Here is a 17,148-nt window from a genome sequence, read left to right as displayed (position 1 = left end):
AGTTTTTTTTTTCCAATGGCAGCAATTAGCTTCCATTAATAGCCGAAGTCAACTGAGAAACTGAACTGAAACAATTACCCCTGCCTCAAAAACAAGTGAAAAATAACGTCTCGCTGAAAATATCTTCAGGGACGTAAATGCGAATGTCAGATTAAAATTAAGTATTCTGTTGAGAGTTTTCATTAAAGATCTTTCTGGAATGAATATGAATATTCAGAAAACATATGTGTAAAATGATCATTCGATAATCTCCGCAAATAAAACCAGAAGAGATGCTTACAATGCTCAATTTTTAACGTACCAGTGGATTTATCTGGGGAAAAAACTTTGAATGATGGGTAACGGACATCAAGCTTTGAACTGAACACCTAGTATGTAAATGATGCTAAGGTATTGTCGATGATATTGAATGTAAAACATGGAAGTGATATGCTTTATTCATATTAGATGATAGTTCCACAATAAATCGAAAGTTGTCATCTCTACTCAAACTGTGGAGCGTCGCTGATGGTAACTTTGTCAGAATGTGATCATGTGAACGTTCGTGCCTGGAAAATGCTTTCCAGAGACGATTTTTACGAATCTGAGGATGATGTGGATACCTATGACTCAGATAAAGATCCCGAATAGGTTCGTGAACGCAAATGCGATTCAACAGTTGTTGTCAGTCATGTGAATGTACTTACTTAACCCTAGGATGCATATACAGGGCCTCCGAGGCCCTTGTATGTCTTCATTTTTAAAAATATTCTATAATTTTTGTTTGATTTCAAACTGCTTTCCAGTACTCTTTCACTAACACTGTGACATTCCTCCTACCAAGTCTGAACGAGATACCTTTTTAAGTTTTTGTATAATTCAATACGTTTACCCATACACCGTGAATGCATAAGCAGGGCTTCAGAAGCCCTCACACATTTATAAATGTTCTTTAGCCTATATTGTCTTCAACATTTGTTTGGGAGCAGTTATTAATTCAACAATAACTGTAGTGGTATTTTCAGCAACAGGAGTGCCAACAGCAGCAGTAGCTGTAGTAGTAATAGTATAACTAAAAAATAACACACACTAATTTCACATATTGCCAATTTCGGCGTATATTTGATCTTTTTGCTATCAAATGTTTTATTATTGTATAGTATTGTTATCCTGTGCTGCTCTTGTCAGCCTCATTGTTACTGTAGTTTGTTTGTTGCTGCAAGGCCCATATTGTTACGGGTATGACTCGTTTAGTGCTGCACAAGCTGCTGACCTGCTGACACGCATTTTGCTATGGCTTCGACACGCAAAGCAAGAGAGTCAGTACATGCAAATTCAGCTAATTTTGAAAGTGTTGTGGCTCAGTGGTTTGAAGAAGATGATTCTTGCGAGGAAGGAAACATTTTTGGACATGCTAGTAGTGCAGAATCAGCCAATGAACCTGCAGATGTGAATATTGACGCAGATGACGGTCCTTTCGATAATTTTACTTCATCAGAGTCTGAAAATGAAGAAGCGCCACAAAAAGGTATAGAAGACCACACATAAATTGCTCGGAATGGAATGATTTGGAAATTAGATCCTCCTGCAACTTTTCGTACGCCTGTCCATAATATCGTAAAGAAGGCACCTGGTCCAGCCTGTGGTTTGAAAACCTGTAAACCTAAGGATGCCTGGGACTATTTCATCTCCAAGGAAATACTAAAGGAAATCATCAACTGCACAAATATTGAAGGCAGAAGAGTGGCTGCTTTACGTGGTAAAACGTGGAAAAACGTTTCGCTTCCTGAAATGGAGGGTTTTCTTGGTCTATGTCCCTATTAGAGAATTATTCTTGGATGAAAAGGCAAATCCTACATAAAAAGCCACCATGTCAGTAAATAGATTCGAGGATATAAGGAGAATGATTAGATTTGATGACAGGCATACCCGTGAAGATCGATCTGCAGATGACAAATTTGCAGCTGTTCACTATGTATGGGAACTATTTCTTGACAAGTGTAAAAATAGAATGATTCCCAATGATTCGCTCACAGTTGACGAACAGCTAGTCCCATTCCATGGAAGATGCAGCTTCACCCAGTATATGCCCTCTAAACTAGCCAAGTATGGCATAAAAATATTTTGGTTATGTGTTGCTACATCTGCATATGCTTTAGACGGAATTGTTTACACGGGACCTATTCAGAAAAATCTTGGATTGAATGTGGTGAAAGATCTTGCTAAAAGCATTGAAGGATCATCAAAAAATATTACTGTTGACAACTTCTTTACTAGTGTGCAGCTGGCAGAAGAGATGCTTCAGAAGCAAATTACAGTGGTGAGAACAATCAAACAAAATAAACCAGAAATTCCTAATGAGATGAAACCATCTGCCTCAAGAGCGATTTATTCCTCTTTGTTTGCATTTAGAGGTGACATTATAATGGTGAGTTATGTTCCCAAAAAGAAAAAGTCTGTAGTTCTCATTGGTACAATGCATCATGACAGAAACATATTACGCTTGTAAGAGACAAACAAGAAGCTGGCCATTTGCATTATGGATGAATATGATGGACGTCGCAGCAATGAACAGTGAAATTTTATTTTCCGCCCAACATCTGACATACCATAGTGGAAGAAGTGATAAAAGGCGTTTGTTCCTAAGAGATTTAGCAGAGGAAATGGTAAGACCACTAATGGAACTTCGTATTCAGATCCCTAATCTTCCAAAGAAAATCGTTGATGCCATGCAAAGATGTGGTGTTCAAAAAGATGTCATATTGCCGAACCAACTACCTGTTTCAGGAAAAAGAAGAAGATGCAATTATTGTCCATATAATAAACACAGGAAAAGTGCTATGACATGCATTAAGTGTAAAACCAACATTTGTAAGGAAAATAGTGGCGTTCTTTGTGCTTCTTGTTTGTTACATGTTGAAAACTAAGAAAAATGCAATTTTATGTGCAGAATGAATAATAACTTTTTGTCAAAATATTGTCTATATACATAATATTGTGAATAATGAGTATGTTTTAATTGAAGAAATTGGTTGTAATAAATGTTATAAAATGTAAACTGCAACAAATAATAAAATTATGTGTATATGTTGTATGTAAATGGATGTAATTAATAAAAATTCACTCCTAGAGCTTTTTTTTCAAAAATTAATAAAATGTTAATCAGGCCCACCAAATCCTGTTACTGTATGTTACGAATCTTTCAATATGACAATAAATTTGACAGAAATAAATGTAACTCCAAAGAATGATTACATGAAAAGAGGGAAATTTTAAATTAGGGCAAGGCCTTGGAGGCCCTGCATATGCATTCATGTGAGTTTTCTGCACCATGCATTCTAGGGTTAATCAAGTCAACAATGATGTCTCCCATACCACAGATTATATAAATTTATGTGTTAGGGTGGTGATAGAAATGTTAGGGACCATCCCATCCTTAACATTATTTACATGCTTTAGTAAGGTGCTTGCTAACATTAATTTTATATCGTGAAGAGCGAAAGATGAATCTATGAGATTGTTATACTTTATTGTTGCAAAATTTGTTAATGCAGATCTTAGTATCTAACACTAAAACAATTCGAAATTTTTACATTTGTACTTTTTGAGAGGTTTCGCAGTAAATCTTCTTTGATTCACTCAGCAAGTACATAGTGGTAAGTCAGTGGTAACACAAATGTAGTGCACTATTCGCAAATAGACAATGTTAAGTACCAGTTTACGAAATGTCAAAAATAAAATTTTGAGTAGGTTTACCATTTTCAAAATATAGTTCTTCTAAAATACGTGAAATAATTACTTATCTGGACTAAATAAAACACATTGCAATTACTTTAAATATCTTATTTATGAGATTTTATCGAATTTCACAAAGCAATGTCTGAAAATAACCAACCTGTCCATCCATTACCATTGTTTACAGATGGGGCATTCAATTGCAGTTTGAACAGTACAAAACATAATACTACTCGTGGTTAGATGTGCAACATCTCTGATAAAAACCATATCATTAATAAAATTCACGATCTCTCGGAATTTTGTCTTCTCTACTAGTCTCGTGAGATTCTTTTCTTCCTCCTCCCGTCCCTTCCACCCACGAGTCAAGGAACGAAATAAGAATACCTCTACCTGACAAAATGGTTCAAATGGCTCTGAGCACTATGGGACTTACCTTCTCAGGTCATCAGTCCCATAGAACTTAGAACCACTAAAACCTAACTAACCTAAGGACATCACACACATCCATGCCCGAGGTAGGATTCGAACCTGCCACCGTATCGGCCGCGCGGTTCCAGACTGAAGCGCCTAGTGGTCGCAGGTTCGAATCCTGCCTCGGGCAAGGATGTGTGTGATGTCCTTAGGTTAGTTAGGTTTAAGTAGTTCTAAGTTCTAGGGGACTGATGACCTCAGATGTTAAGTCCCATAGTGCTCAGAACCATTTGAACCATTTGTAGCGCCTACAACCGCTCGGCCACTCCAGCCGGCAACCTCTACCTGACAGAAAAAGATCAGATGACATATGGGAAATTGAGTAAAGTATTTATATCAAGTTACATTTCCATCGTTACGAATGTCAAGTTATAAGAGAAAGGAAGAAGTGGATGAGACATTCGTTGAGTCGGAAGTGCTTGCTAACAGACGCTTTGGAAGGACTAGTTTGAGAAGGAGATTGAGAGGAAGGAGGAAATATAAGATGGCCGACGACATAAAAGGAAGCGGAAGTTACGCGGACGTAAATAGAGTGGCAGAACACAGGGGAGAATGGAGAGTTACTTTGTACCATGTGAAAACCTGCGTTAGGGCACAACACTGAACGATGATGATGAATGTCAGCCTACCAAATCTGCATGAGGCACTAGAGAATGTAAGAAAGAAATGAAATGTTACGTCGTCACACGATACGACAGGACACAAGTTTCAGTAGCAGAAATAAACTGTGCGAATTCCAACAGCATTTATTGAGCTCTGAGGTTGATAGGGACAACCACTATACAGTTACGCTAATCACTGCAGAAGTTCAGAAACAACAAATTACGAAATCATTTTCATGCGGTAAACTAACAAGAGTAGCAAATAATGTTAACACATAACTCACCACAAAACAGTCATTTGTCTTTTCTTGAAACATACCAGTACTCGTACCTGAAAAAGAAAATACAGTCTCATTCCATTGTAAGATAAATAATCCACATTAATTTCACACAGATAATTTTACTAATAACAGATGTTTCATAAAGAAAATATAAGGAATTGTACACAAATATAAGTTTCTGTCTGCGAGCTATGACAGAGTTACGATATTGTAGTCCAAAAAGCTTACTTATATGTTGGAAAATACTGGAAATAACTGAATACCATAGAGTTATCTAACTCCCAGTCAACATTTGGAGTAACAGCTAACCCTAGACATAACTAAAAATTTACTAACGAAAGAGCACTTGCTCAGAAACACTCGATACATATATTACAACAGAATATAATCAAATTAGCAAAAAGGTTTCAGTACAGTCGGTGCTGTGTACTAAAGCAACTGAATTTCAAACATTCATAATCACTGTTGAACGACATCGCAACAAAATCAAATTCTGTTTGAGAGTAAGTCACTAACGATACCGGGAAGAAAGCCGGGATATTCCTCGGGCTTCATTACAGCAAACACACTGACAAAGAAACAATTTATACGAGGCCTTACGACTGCTGGCAACTGGGGAGAAAAGAAATTTTTGGCACAACGTGACCAAAAGAAGGGATCTATTGATAGACACGTTCCGAGACATCAAAGGATCACCAATTTAGTATCGGAGGGAAGTGGTGTGTGTGTGGGGGGGGGGGGGGGGGGGGGAAGGGGGGGCGGGGGTGTAAAAATCGTAGAGGGACAGCTCCATCAAACCAGTCTTTGGACTGAAGACCACAACATATATGGCAAAAAGGGACAGGACAGCACAAAACACTTCGCTTTACACACATCAGCACTAGAGATGGGTCGTTCACGAGCTAACGGGTCCAAAGTAACAGCTCATCAAGATGAACGGAACGAGCGAGGAAAGAATTCTATGGAACGGCCTTCATAGTTCACTTCGGTCGCGGCTCTCTACTTATAGTTCCCGGGAACGGGAAACGGTCGGTCTCGTTCCCGCAGTCACGTCGGCGGGCTCGTTCCAGCTTCGGTCCCGTTCCCGTCTGTCTCGGTCTCGGTCGCGGCTATCTACTGACAGTTCCCGGGAACGGGAAACGGTCGGTCTCGTTCTCGCAACAGCACGTCGGCCGGTCTCGTTCCTGCCGACTGCTTCTAGCTAGTTCAGTATCGAGTTGTTCGTTTCGTTCGCTGCTCACGCCCATTCTAGATCTGTTTCAAACCTTTTTTGAACTCAGAACTTCTGGTTCTTTTCGTATTCTATTCAGCGTCCATGACAGGTAATTAAAATGTATTTTATAATTACGTAAATTACATAAAAACTACGTCGTGTGTAATACATACATCTTATCAGGTAACAAAACGGCATATCAGCTTACTTCACAATTTCGATAAACAGCAGAAAAAATACTTGAAAAATGGCAAGACTTTTTTGTTACTGCACATCCAAAGGAAGTCGGCACGGCACACACATGTGGCCACTTTCCGTCTTTTTTTGAGCCAAGATAAAAGAGCATGTTCATTGTTACGGAAGCCCGCGCTCCATAATCGAGTGTCTGGTGTCACATTTTGCAAAAAGAATATGATAGCTTCTACAGCATTATTTCGGTGGTACAGAGTGGCGCACGAAAAATCGTCCCCGAGTACTAGACTGCTCACTGTCGCCTATTAATTGTCATCAATTGTTTCGAAGTAGTTGTTTAAAAAAATGGCTCCAAGCACTATGGAACTCAACATCTGTGGTCATCAGTCCCCTAGAACTTAGAACTACTTAAACCCAACTAACCTAAGGACATCACACACATCCATACCCGAGGCAGGATTCGAACCTGCGACTGTAGCAACAGCGCAGTTCCGGACTGAAGCGCCTAGAACCACTTGGCCACAGCGGCCGGCAGTTGTTGTTTGCATTAGCTTATTTGTTATTTCTTCACTGCCTAATTATTACATGTTTATCTATTCTGCTCGTAGCGGTCAACAAATCGTGCGTAATCGGTGAGCTGTAGTCGGGGCCGGTATTTCATAGGCCACCTTATATTATTTCACTGCGATCAGCCACATGACGCTATAGTTGGCTAAACGAGAGGTTTTGTAGAATCACTAGAATTACAATTGTGTGACAATTCTGTTATGAATAAAACACCGTACTCTAGGGGGGAGGCAAGTGCCCCTCTTGGCGCCTTCTATCTTCGGTCGCCTATGCTACTAATTTTCAATTTTTCATAAGAACCATATACCAATCACAAATGAACGGTGAACGAGTAAAAATGAACGGTTCCCAAAAAAGAGCGATCATCAGCGAACTAGTTCCCACGGATGAACGAGTTTGCCCGTCTCTAATCAGCACACTAGCAGACATACTGGGATTGTTCAGTAACGAAGCAAACACCTCCACGTAGACTATCCCACGAGAGTGTTGACGGAGAATATCTGGGAGGTAAGGCGCCAGGCAGGGGAGCGGAAAGTAAACGCGACCCCGTGCCGGTAAACAGAGGTACAGAGCGTGAGGGCGGCCAGCCTGCGCGTCTACCGCTGTTTGATGTTTGCCGCTGCCGCGTGGCGATGGTGCTAATTAGGCCCGCGCACTGATCGTCTCAGTCTCGGCTCCCAAATATTGGTCGCCCAGCACACTGTCGACAAATATTTGACCACGCCGGTACTCCGACGGCAAGTAGCGGGTACACACAGGGCTGTCGCTGAGTTCGTATCTCCATATCTATATTTACTACTGGCAACCTATGACAACGCATGTAACTAACCGTTCTCATGAATGCGGCGAGGTTATTACATAGTAATAATCTGGACATCAATCAGTGAGTCACAACTGCAATACCTAGGTTTAACGATTTGTAGGAATATTAAACAGAATGATCACGGCGCTCAATCGTAGATAACGCGGAAAGGAGATAACTTACAAAACAGTCGAGTGACTCATCCTATAATAATCCTCAGCCGGCTGGGGTAGCCGAGCGGTTCTAGGCGCTACAGTGTGGAACCGCGCGACCGCTACGGTCGCAGGTTCGAATCCTGCCTCGGGCATGTGTGTGTGTGATGCCCTTAGGTTAGTTAGGTTTAGGTAGTTCTAAGTTCTAGGGGACTGATGACCTCAGAAGTTAAGTCCCATAGTGCTCAGAGCCATTTGAGCCATTTATAATAATCCTCAGGTGTGAGCGAACCATATTAAATAGGAGTATCAGGGGATGTTGAACATATACAAAGTAGACCCGAAAACTTATTTACGAAGTCTGAAGAACCATAGTGATGCGAGGAATCTGGGAATACATTACAACCCCTTTCCACGGACGGGACCACTGCCTACTTGGCCGGACTGACGTTGTACACCTTTACAGTAAGCACAGCAATAAAGCTTTACATGCGGCTTTTTCAGTCAGTTGGTTATTATTAACAGTCTCGAAATTTTGTCAACTTTTGAATTTTTATAAACGTTTTTTGATGAGGGTACCTACATAGTCTGTCGTCTCAGAGCTCTTTTAGTTACATTTTCCCCACTTATTTTATGTTGCTTCCTAATCCAATATGTATATTGGGTTTTCCGAAACTACCCGTTCAAATTAATACCTAAAAACAAATAAATTTAACTGTGGTACATATGGTTTCCGACGGCAGTTTCTAATGCTACATAGTTTAACATGCTAATTACATCAATGGCATTCACAGGATCTGCTAGAATGTGCGGTTTGTATGCACGCACTACCTCGTTGAACCGCTGACTATCGGGTCCGTTCGAAGATTCCTGACATGTCCGCAATGGTACCAGCAGCGATGGAAATTCCAGCGTTGGCGGCAATTCCAGCGACGAGGTCTTCTTCGCTTTCCAGGCGGTTTCATCCACAGCTGCTTCATATGCCCCCATAGGAAGAAATCCAGATAGAAGAAGTCAGTGACCTGGAAGGCCAGGCAACAGGACCACTCTACCACGGCTCGTTCCATTGATTAGCGAAGGTGATTTCTCACAGCAAAGCTGAAATGGGCTGGCGACCCATCATGCTGCAAACACATCAGTTGTCTAACACTAAGAGGTACATCATCCAGCAGTTCTGGCAACATGTGTTCGACGAAGACGTGGTATCTCCATTTGTTGAGACGGTATGGAAGAACATATAGTCCAATCAAACGATCACAAAGAATGCCGGCCTACAAATTAACACCGAATCACTGTTTTGATGAGCGCGAGGTCGAGTTCCTGGTGGATTCATATGTGCCCGAACATGCAAACTGTGGATAAACAAAAGCCTCGCCGGTGTACAGGACCTGGGCCAAAAATAAGGGATGCTGGGCAGTCTATTGTAAAAAAATAAGAAAAGCGCGAGGAACATTGGGGAAGATCTTCTGGTGCTGGTGCTGCCACGCGCTGAAGGTGGAAAGGATGAATCTGTTGGTCATGTAACACTTTCCACACAAGGAAATAACTTATGCCAAGGACGAAAGCAATACGTCGTACATTTGTAGATACAGTGTCTTGAACATGTCTTCCATTTCGGGAGTCCGCCCTGTTCGATTGCTACCTGTGCCATGCATTCTTGCACGTGAAGTGCCCGTTTCACGTAGCAACGCAGACGTCCGAATGTTTGGTTTTGTGGAACCCGTCGGTTGGGAAAAGCGCTGTCGGTGATCTCTCATTGCAGCTCGTCAATTTCCATTCACAGACCCGTATACCAAATTCATGTCACCCATTGCAGTATCCGTAAATCGCTCCATGCTCACACTGTTGTTGTCACAGGGCGGTGCATTAAGAAGGAAGTCAACGTTGTTGTCACAAGGCAGTGATGCTTGAGAATGAATCGGTGCGTTTCCAAGCAGACCCCAGAGCCGATCATCCGAACACATATTTTACTAGGACGTTTCTCTGTCTACACTATTGACAATAAATTACAGCAACTTTGCCTTGGAAGACTAACGTCTGCTGTTTAGCCCCTCATTCAGTGCTACTGGATGTGACTTTCGACTACCTGTGTTTGGTAAGCCGAATGTCTAGTGGCGTCGCTGAAACGTACGACGAAGGTCCAACCGTCAGTACAGCCATCACACACGAGCAGGAGCGCTGTAAAGGTGGCACGCGGATGACCTAGATGGCTGAGCGTGGCGATCATTGAACCGGCGTCAGCCTATATTTACATCGGTGCCTGCCACACTGGACGCTATACAGGCCCCGTCACTGTCCTGATACAAAGCCCTAGCTCTCTCTTCCACCAACGCTCAACGATCACACACACAGACTGAAATTATCACAAGCCATATTGAACGCAAAATACTTCGAAAGACATTATTTAGCAAATCGCTACTTATATTCTTTTCTTTTTACACAGGCGAACGGAAATCCTCCTGCTCAGAGCTCATTTCATGATCCAAATGCCTGACCGTGTAGAGCCCTACTGAATACGGGTGCGATTGTTTTTCACGATGTACTGTACTACAGCTACGGCTTGCGAGGCTCTTCTTTGGGGTGATAAAGTTTGTTTCAGGAACCCACCAACCACCTCGCTGAATCCACCAACCACCTCGCTGAATCCCCGTCAGGCAGGTGCAAAGGAATGTTTGCTGCTCGTAACAAGAACACAACGAATTTAATCGACAGATGCGGCGGTTGTTTCGTCTCGGTCCATCTGTACACAAAAATTTACCTTCTACATGTGGTATCAGAGTACCTAAAATCTTATTTTCTTACACTGATGAAAAAAAATCGAAACATCACGAAAGAGCTGTGCGACACAAAGGAAAGTGTGTAGCCATGTTTCTACATCTGAAAGATGATGTCTGTTCAAATTTCTCGTTACTCACAAAATAGTGGCATTAGTAGCGCCACTATGACGAAGCAAATAAGCTTTGCTTTAAATTTAGTCTGTAACGGTCGTGAGCGTTAGTCAGTTTTGAGAATGGACATGGTGAGTTGATGTAAGTCAAGAATACCTTCAAGGCGACAAAGACGCTACTATCAACACCTCGCTGAGTTTGAACGAGGTCGTGTAATAACGCTACGAGATTCTCGATGTCCCTTCTGCGTTACTGCAGAAAGATTTGACAGGAATGTAGGCACTGTACACGATTGCTGGCAGCGGTGGTGACGAGAATGCATAGTCGGAAGACGACCGCGTTCTGGTCGGCCACGTAGCACTACCATCGTGTTCGGCGTGTGGCTCTGGCCTACCGTACTGCATCTGCAGCAGTAATTTGAGCAGCAGTTGGCACCACAGTGACACAACGACCTCTTCCATTCAGTTACTTCAAGGAAAGCTTCGAGCTCGACGTCCTGTAGCTTACATTCCACTGAACCTAAACCGTCACCATTTGCGACTTCAGTGGTGTCAAGCGAGACCTCACTGGAGGACAGGGTGGAGGTTTGTTGTATTTTCTGATGAAAGCTTGTTCCGCCTCGGTACCGTGATGGCCGAGTGTTGGTTAGGAGGCCAATTGAGGGCCTGCAACCAACTTGTCTGCATGCTAGACACACTCAGTGTACACCTGGAGTTACGGTCTGGGATGCGATTTCGTGTGACAGCAGGAGCACTCTCGTGGTTATCCCACGCACCCCGACTGCACATTCGTACGTCGGTCTGGTGATTCGACCTGTTGTGCTGCCATTCATGAAAGCATTCCAATAGGTTTTTACAACAGGGTAAGGCTCGTCCATATACCACTGCGTTAACCCAATATGCTCTACAGAGCGACGATACATTGTCTTGACCTGTTCGATCACCTGATCTACCTCCAGCCGAGCACATATAGGACATCATCGGACAACTCCAGCGTCGTCGACAACCAACATTAACCGTCCCTGTATTGACCGACAAAGTGCAACAGACAATGAACCCCATCCCACAAACCAAACATTGTGGTGGTTGCACCGGTTATTAATGTGCCAGCATTTCATATCTGCAATGGTTTATGTCGCGTTTACATTAATCTGTGATATTGCAATGTTAGTCACTCAAATGAGTATCTAGACAAATGTCTTCCCAAATTTTCATTACTCTACATTCATTACTTTTTGGTGTTGTCGTTTTTTCCGTCATTGTATAACCTGAGATGTTATGTTAATTGTTTCGACTAGCTTACAGTCTTGTCAAAAGCTGTCAACTCCTTGCGAAGAAGTCACGTATGGAATATGAGTGTGTTGCACGGCAACACTTTAACTTAGGCTTGGGGTTTATCACTCTCCTTTTTTCAGTTTACTTTTGATCGAGGTAAAATGTTCACTGAATGGATTTTGCAGTTTCTTTCGAACTAGTCAATACCGTCAATGACAAATCAATTTTGGTCGAGGTTTAGTGCTCGCTGAATGAATATTGTAGTTCCTTATGAAAGAGCCGGCCGTTGTGACCGAGCGGTTCTAGGCGCTTCACTCCGGAATTGCGCTGCTGCTACGGTCACAGGTTCGAATCCTGCCTCGGGCATGGATGTGTGTGATGTCCTTAGGTTAGTTAGGTTTAAGTAGTTCTAAGTCTAGAGGACTGATGACCTCAGATGTTAAGTCCCATAGTGCCCAGAGCTGTTTGAACCTTATGAAAGAGTCAGTGCAGTCAACAACAAATCTATTTGGTTCGAGATACACTGCTCGCTGAATGAGTGTTGCGGTTTCTTCTGAACGATTCAGTGCTGCCAACAACAAATCAAATTATTTGTACAGCAATGGCAGACTTAGAACACCGAGACACCTGAACAATGCAAATGAATGTTTGCATTAATGTGACGTGGTAAAAAACAATGTAAATATATCTTCTGTCTTGTTTTTCGTATTTTATTTCTTAAGTTTCTTTTCTTTTTTCTAATCAGCATTATACCAAATGTGTACTGACTCGTCTCAGCTTTGGCTATCATGTTAACTTTGAGTAGTTGGCTTTCTTTTCCTCATCCAGACAACCAATGCCGAAGATAAAAAACATCGAACGCTGTTATTGACAAGAGTAGAAAGCTTGTCTTATACGTGGTCTGAAAAGTGCATCAGTGGTTGTGCCGGGTGCCGCGGCAATCGTGCGCGGCAGGAAAATAGCGCTCAATAAAAACTTACGAGCATCAGCATGAAGAGAGCAGGGAAACCTGACACGCAAACTGGGAGACTAGACGGTGTAAACACGAGTGTTTATGTGGCTCTCCTCTGTGCTTTGCCCCGGCTGTTAGTTTACACAACGGCGAGACACGTGCGCCCTTCCTCGGTCAATGTTGCACCCGGAGCCAAGGTCGGGGCTGCGCGGCCTGCGAGTGCCAGCACCCTCCCTGCCTCAAGGCGTCGAGGCTCGTCTGCAAACCAAGTCCCCCTTACTTACTATCCGCTACCTCGTCTACACTGATAGACTGCAAACCATACAGTTTGCACTCGTGATTTCGTTGGGCCCCCGATCTCCATTAAGTCAGATAACTCAGAGTCACCAACGGATGGGAGGTCTTAACGAGGAATTTTATAATGAGTCGTGGCGAGTGCACAGTTCACGTAACATAAATTAATTTTGCACTGTGTTAATGGCAAACAGTATGACTGAGACATTGCTTCATATTCTCGATGAAGGTTATCGGAGGCTGGATTCTTCCTGATTCCTGAGGGCATTCATTATCTCACTATATATATTTTTGCTTTCAAATCTGTTCAGGAATGTCTGTGAATGCATTTCGTGTTATCGTAACAGTACACTGTCGAAACACATTATTATGAAAACTTTCTAGAGTTGATGCCTACAACGAGTATGGTATATAAAAGAGAAGAAACGCCTTGCGTTCTCCCACTTTCCTGAAACCTAAGAAATACTGAGCAGTCTTCATATAAGAAAGCTTCATTTCCACCAATCTTTAGCTTTACTCAAAGACAGCAATTTATGCGATTTGTAAAAGAGGATGGTCTTAGGCTTTTAGACCACAGGGTGCTTCAAAAACAACAAACGTACTACAAAGTACACCAAGAAAAAAGAAAAAAATGAAAACAACGTTGCACCACAAAGGAACGACCCGAATAGGTCGGAAATCGGTATATGTGATGTACATGTGCAGACAAACAAATGATGAAAATTCCAGCAAAAAAATTGGATGTTTTATGCAAGAGAGACAGCTTCACAGCGTGAGCAAGTCAATAACGCCTTTGTCCATCTCTGGCCATTATGCAAACAATTATTCAATTTGGCATTAACGGACGGAATTGTTGGGTGTCGTGGTGGATATCGCACCAACTTCTTTGCGGTTGGCGCGTTAGATCGTCAAAATCCCGACACGGTTGGAGGGCACTGCCCGTAATGGCGGGCGACAGTGAGTTTGGTATTCCACCGGTGTCAGGGGCGTCGCCAGACACGGCTTCGCTGGTCATCTAACAGGTCATCTTACTAATATGAGTGAAACGTTCAGAAATATAAAATTGTGCACTTCAGATAATTCACATAAATAACTGGGTGTAACAATCTGTATGGATATTAAATTCAATGATCACACCGACTCGGTCTACAAAGGAGACTGTTTATAAAACACTCGTGCGCCCGAGCTGAGAATATTGCTCAAGTGTGTAGAGCCCATACAAACAGTATAGAATAATGACCGCATACAAAGAAGGACAGCACGAATAGTCACAGGTTAGTTTTCCCCAAGGTAGAATTTCACTGAAGTGGTGAAAAACTTGAACCGGCAGATGAGAGTGTTTCAATAACCAGCATTAAGTGAGGAATTTGGGATAGCACCAGTGGCGACCGCAAAGATAAGATTTGAGTATTTACTGTGCGCAGATGCATCTAATCAGTCCCCGCGCTTCATACACGAATGAAACGGAAAGCAGTCCCGACAGTTATACAGAGGGAAGTATCTTCTGCCATGCACTTTACAGTGGTTCGCAGAGCACGGATGTTGATGAAAAAATGTATAAGGGGTATTCAAAAGAAAAGGTACGACAACACTATCGGTATATTTGAAGTGTTTATTCAAAAGTAATCACCAGAGGTCTGAGCACAACTACCCCTGCCGGCCGCGGTGGTCAAGCGGTTCTAGGCGCTCAGTCCGGAGCCGCGCGACTGCTACGGTCGCAGGTTCGAATCCTGCCTCGGGCATGGATGTGTGTGATGTCCTTAGGTTAGTTAGGTTTAAGTAGTTCTAAGTTCTAGGGGACTGATGACCATAGATGTAAAGACCCATAGTGCTCAGAGCCATTTAAACCAACCACAACTATCCCACTACTGGTTCAAATGGCTCTGAGCACTATGGGACTTAACATCTGAGGTCAGCAGTCCCCTAGAACTTAGAACTACTTAAACCTAACTAACCTAAGGACATCACACACATCCATGCCCGAGGCAGGATTCGAACCTGCGACTGTAGTGGTCGCGCAGTTCCAGACTGAAGAGCCTAGAACCGCTCGGCCACAACGGCTGGCCTATCCCACTGCGTCACGAGCCGTAAGGTTCCCAGTTCCCAGAATTTCTGTGGCTGACAGGAGCTAGTCCTCCACTGTGACCTTCAGTTCGTCGTCTGAGTTAAAGAGCTTCCCTCTGAGATGCTTTTTTAGCGAACCAAATACATGGAAGTCGCAGGGCGACGGTCCGAGCTGTAGGGCGAGTTCTCAAGCTGCTCCCACTTCGAATCTGTCCAGTACACTTTGCGTGACCTTGGAGACGTGCAGACGCGCCCTCCGTGACCAGACCGGCCACTTTGCTCTTGATGGTCTTGGCGTAGGCTACCGAGTGTCTCACACTAATGGTTTTTCCTATATCGCGGGATTCGATACGTATCGGACCTCGGACGTAGAAAAAGACGGTGAGCATCACTTTGCCTGCTGAGGGCACAGGGCACAGCTTTGAATTTTTTTGAGGGGAGATGGCGACGCTACATTCGCGTCCCTAGATGACTCACTACATTATCCCAAAGCGGCATATGCAAATGTCAACTAGTATGGTTGCTATAGGTTTCGTACCTTTTCACTTGAACACTCCTTAAACGTATGCAAATATTTTATCACGTCCTCCTTGAATGTTAATTTTTTATGACTTCCTATTCGCCACTGACTGTACATTAATTACAATATACGCTATTGCAATTTTTACCTTTGGTCATTTACAAGTGGTTAAAAGTACAAAAAACAGAACTGTAACCACTTGAAGATGACGAAAAGATCGAATGCGCAACAGTGTATACCGTAATAAACGTGCAGTCAATGACGAATATGAAGTCATTTAAAAAACTTCTACTAGACTGTGCACCGACGAAAACTTCTACTAGACTGTGAACTGACAACAAATACAACTGTGTTCCAAAGCTTTTTAAAAAAAATTCACATGACTCCTCCGGGGTCCCACAATTCTCATAAAGAGTAGAATGTGTAAAGATGAAACACACACTGCACATTGCTTGTACAGAGTACAGCGGCTCCCAGGTGGTGGCATTCCCCAGAGACGGGGTCCTGGCGAGCACCGCGGTTAGAGACAGGACGCCGGCTGTCAGCGCGGCGCGGGGTTATTTACGTCCGTCTACCGGCCGGCGGCGGCGGCACGTGCGCCTCTGCCCAGCCACCTACCGCATTCCTCGCCCCATTGGCTGCAATAATAAGCACAGCGGCCGCTCCGTCAACACCACTGCTTACTTTCAATACTTTTGGCGTCCAGCAGCACTTCGAAGCACACGCACCAATTCCACGGCACCTGCTGCGGCACTCACTAGAGTCTTTGTAGGTCACTGAAAGTGATCAACTTGAACAATACGACGGTCGCGAAAATTACCTCCACTCGCAGCCGTCACCTAGCGTTTGTATGTACACTCATGCTCATAAATTAAGGATAATGCTGACACATGGTGAAACAACGCTCTGGTGGGCGATTTGCGGGTTTAAATCACCTCTGTTATGACCATGCGGTGCATTTGACCTGCGGTCGTCGCACGGTGGCTCTGGCAGCAGTCCACATACGCAGAGATGTGTTGGTGCATGTCAGAGTACGGTGCAGCGAGTAAGTGTGCAGATGTTTTCAGACGTGCTAATGGTGACTGTGTGTTGAAAATGGCTCAAAGAACACATATTGATGACGTTAAGAGGGGTAGAACACTAGGGCGACTGGAGGCTG

At 43.2% G+C, this 17,148-nt stretch overlaps 1 protein-coding gene across 3 annotated transcripts in view; it reads right to left on the bottom strand.

The window, feature by feature from the left end:
- LOC124778009 (ski oncogene) overlaps positions 1-17,148 on the bottom strand; it is a 642,389-nt gene that overhangs the window by 321,017 nt on the left and 304,224 nt on the right. For 2 of the 3 annotated variants that reach the window (XM_047253582.1, XM_047253584.1), the window contains exon 2: positions 5,110-5,121. The exons of the other annotated variant lie outside the window; for it this stretch is intronic. In XM_047253582.1, coding sequence (XP_047109538.1) covers positions 5,110-5,121 — 12 coding nt within the window. The remainder of the gene's footprint in view (positions 1-5,109; positions 5,122-17,148) is intronic. 3 annotated transcript variants of the gene reach the window in all.

The sequence above is a fragment of the Schistocerca piceifrons genome, chromosome 2 (genome assembly GCF_021461385.2).
Source record: "Schistocerca piceifrons isolate TAMUIC-IGC-003096 chromosome 2, iqSchPice1.1, whole genome shotgun sequence".
NCBI lineage: Eukaryota > Metazoa > Arthropoda > Insecta > Orthoptera > Acrididae > Schistocerca > Schistocerca piceifrons.
The sequence above is the reverse complement of the archived record's forward strand: the minus strand, read 5'-3'. Positions and strand labels throughout refer to the sequence as shown.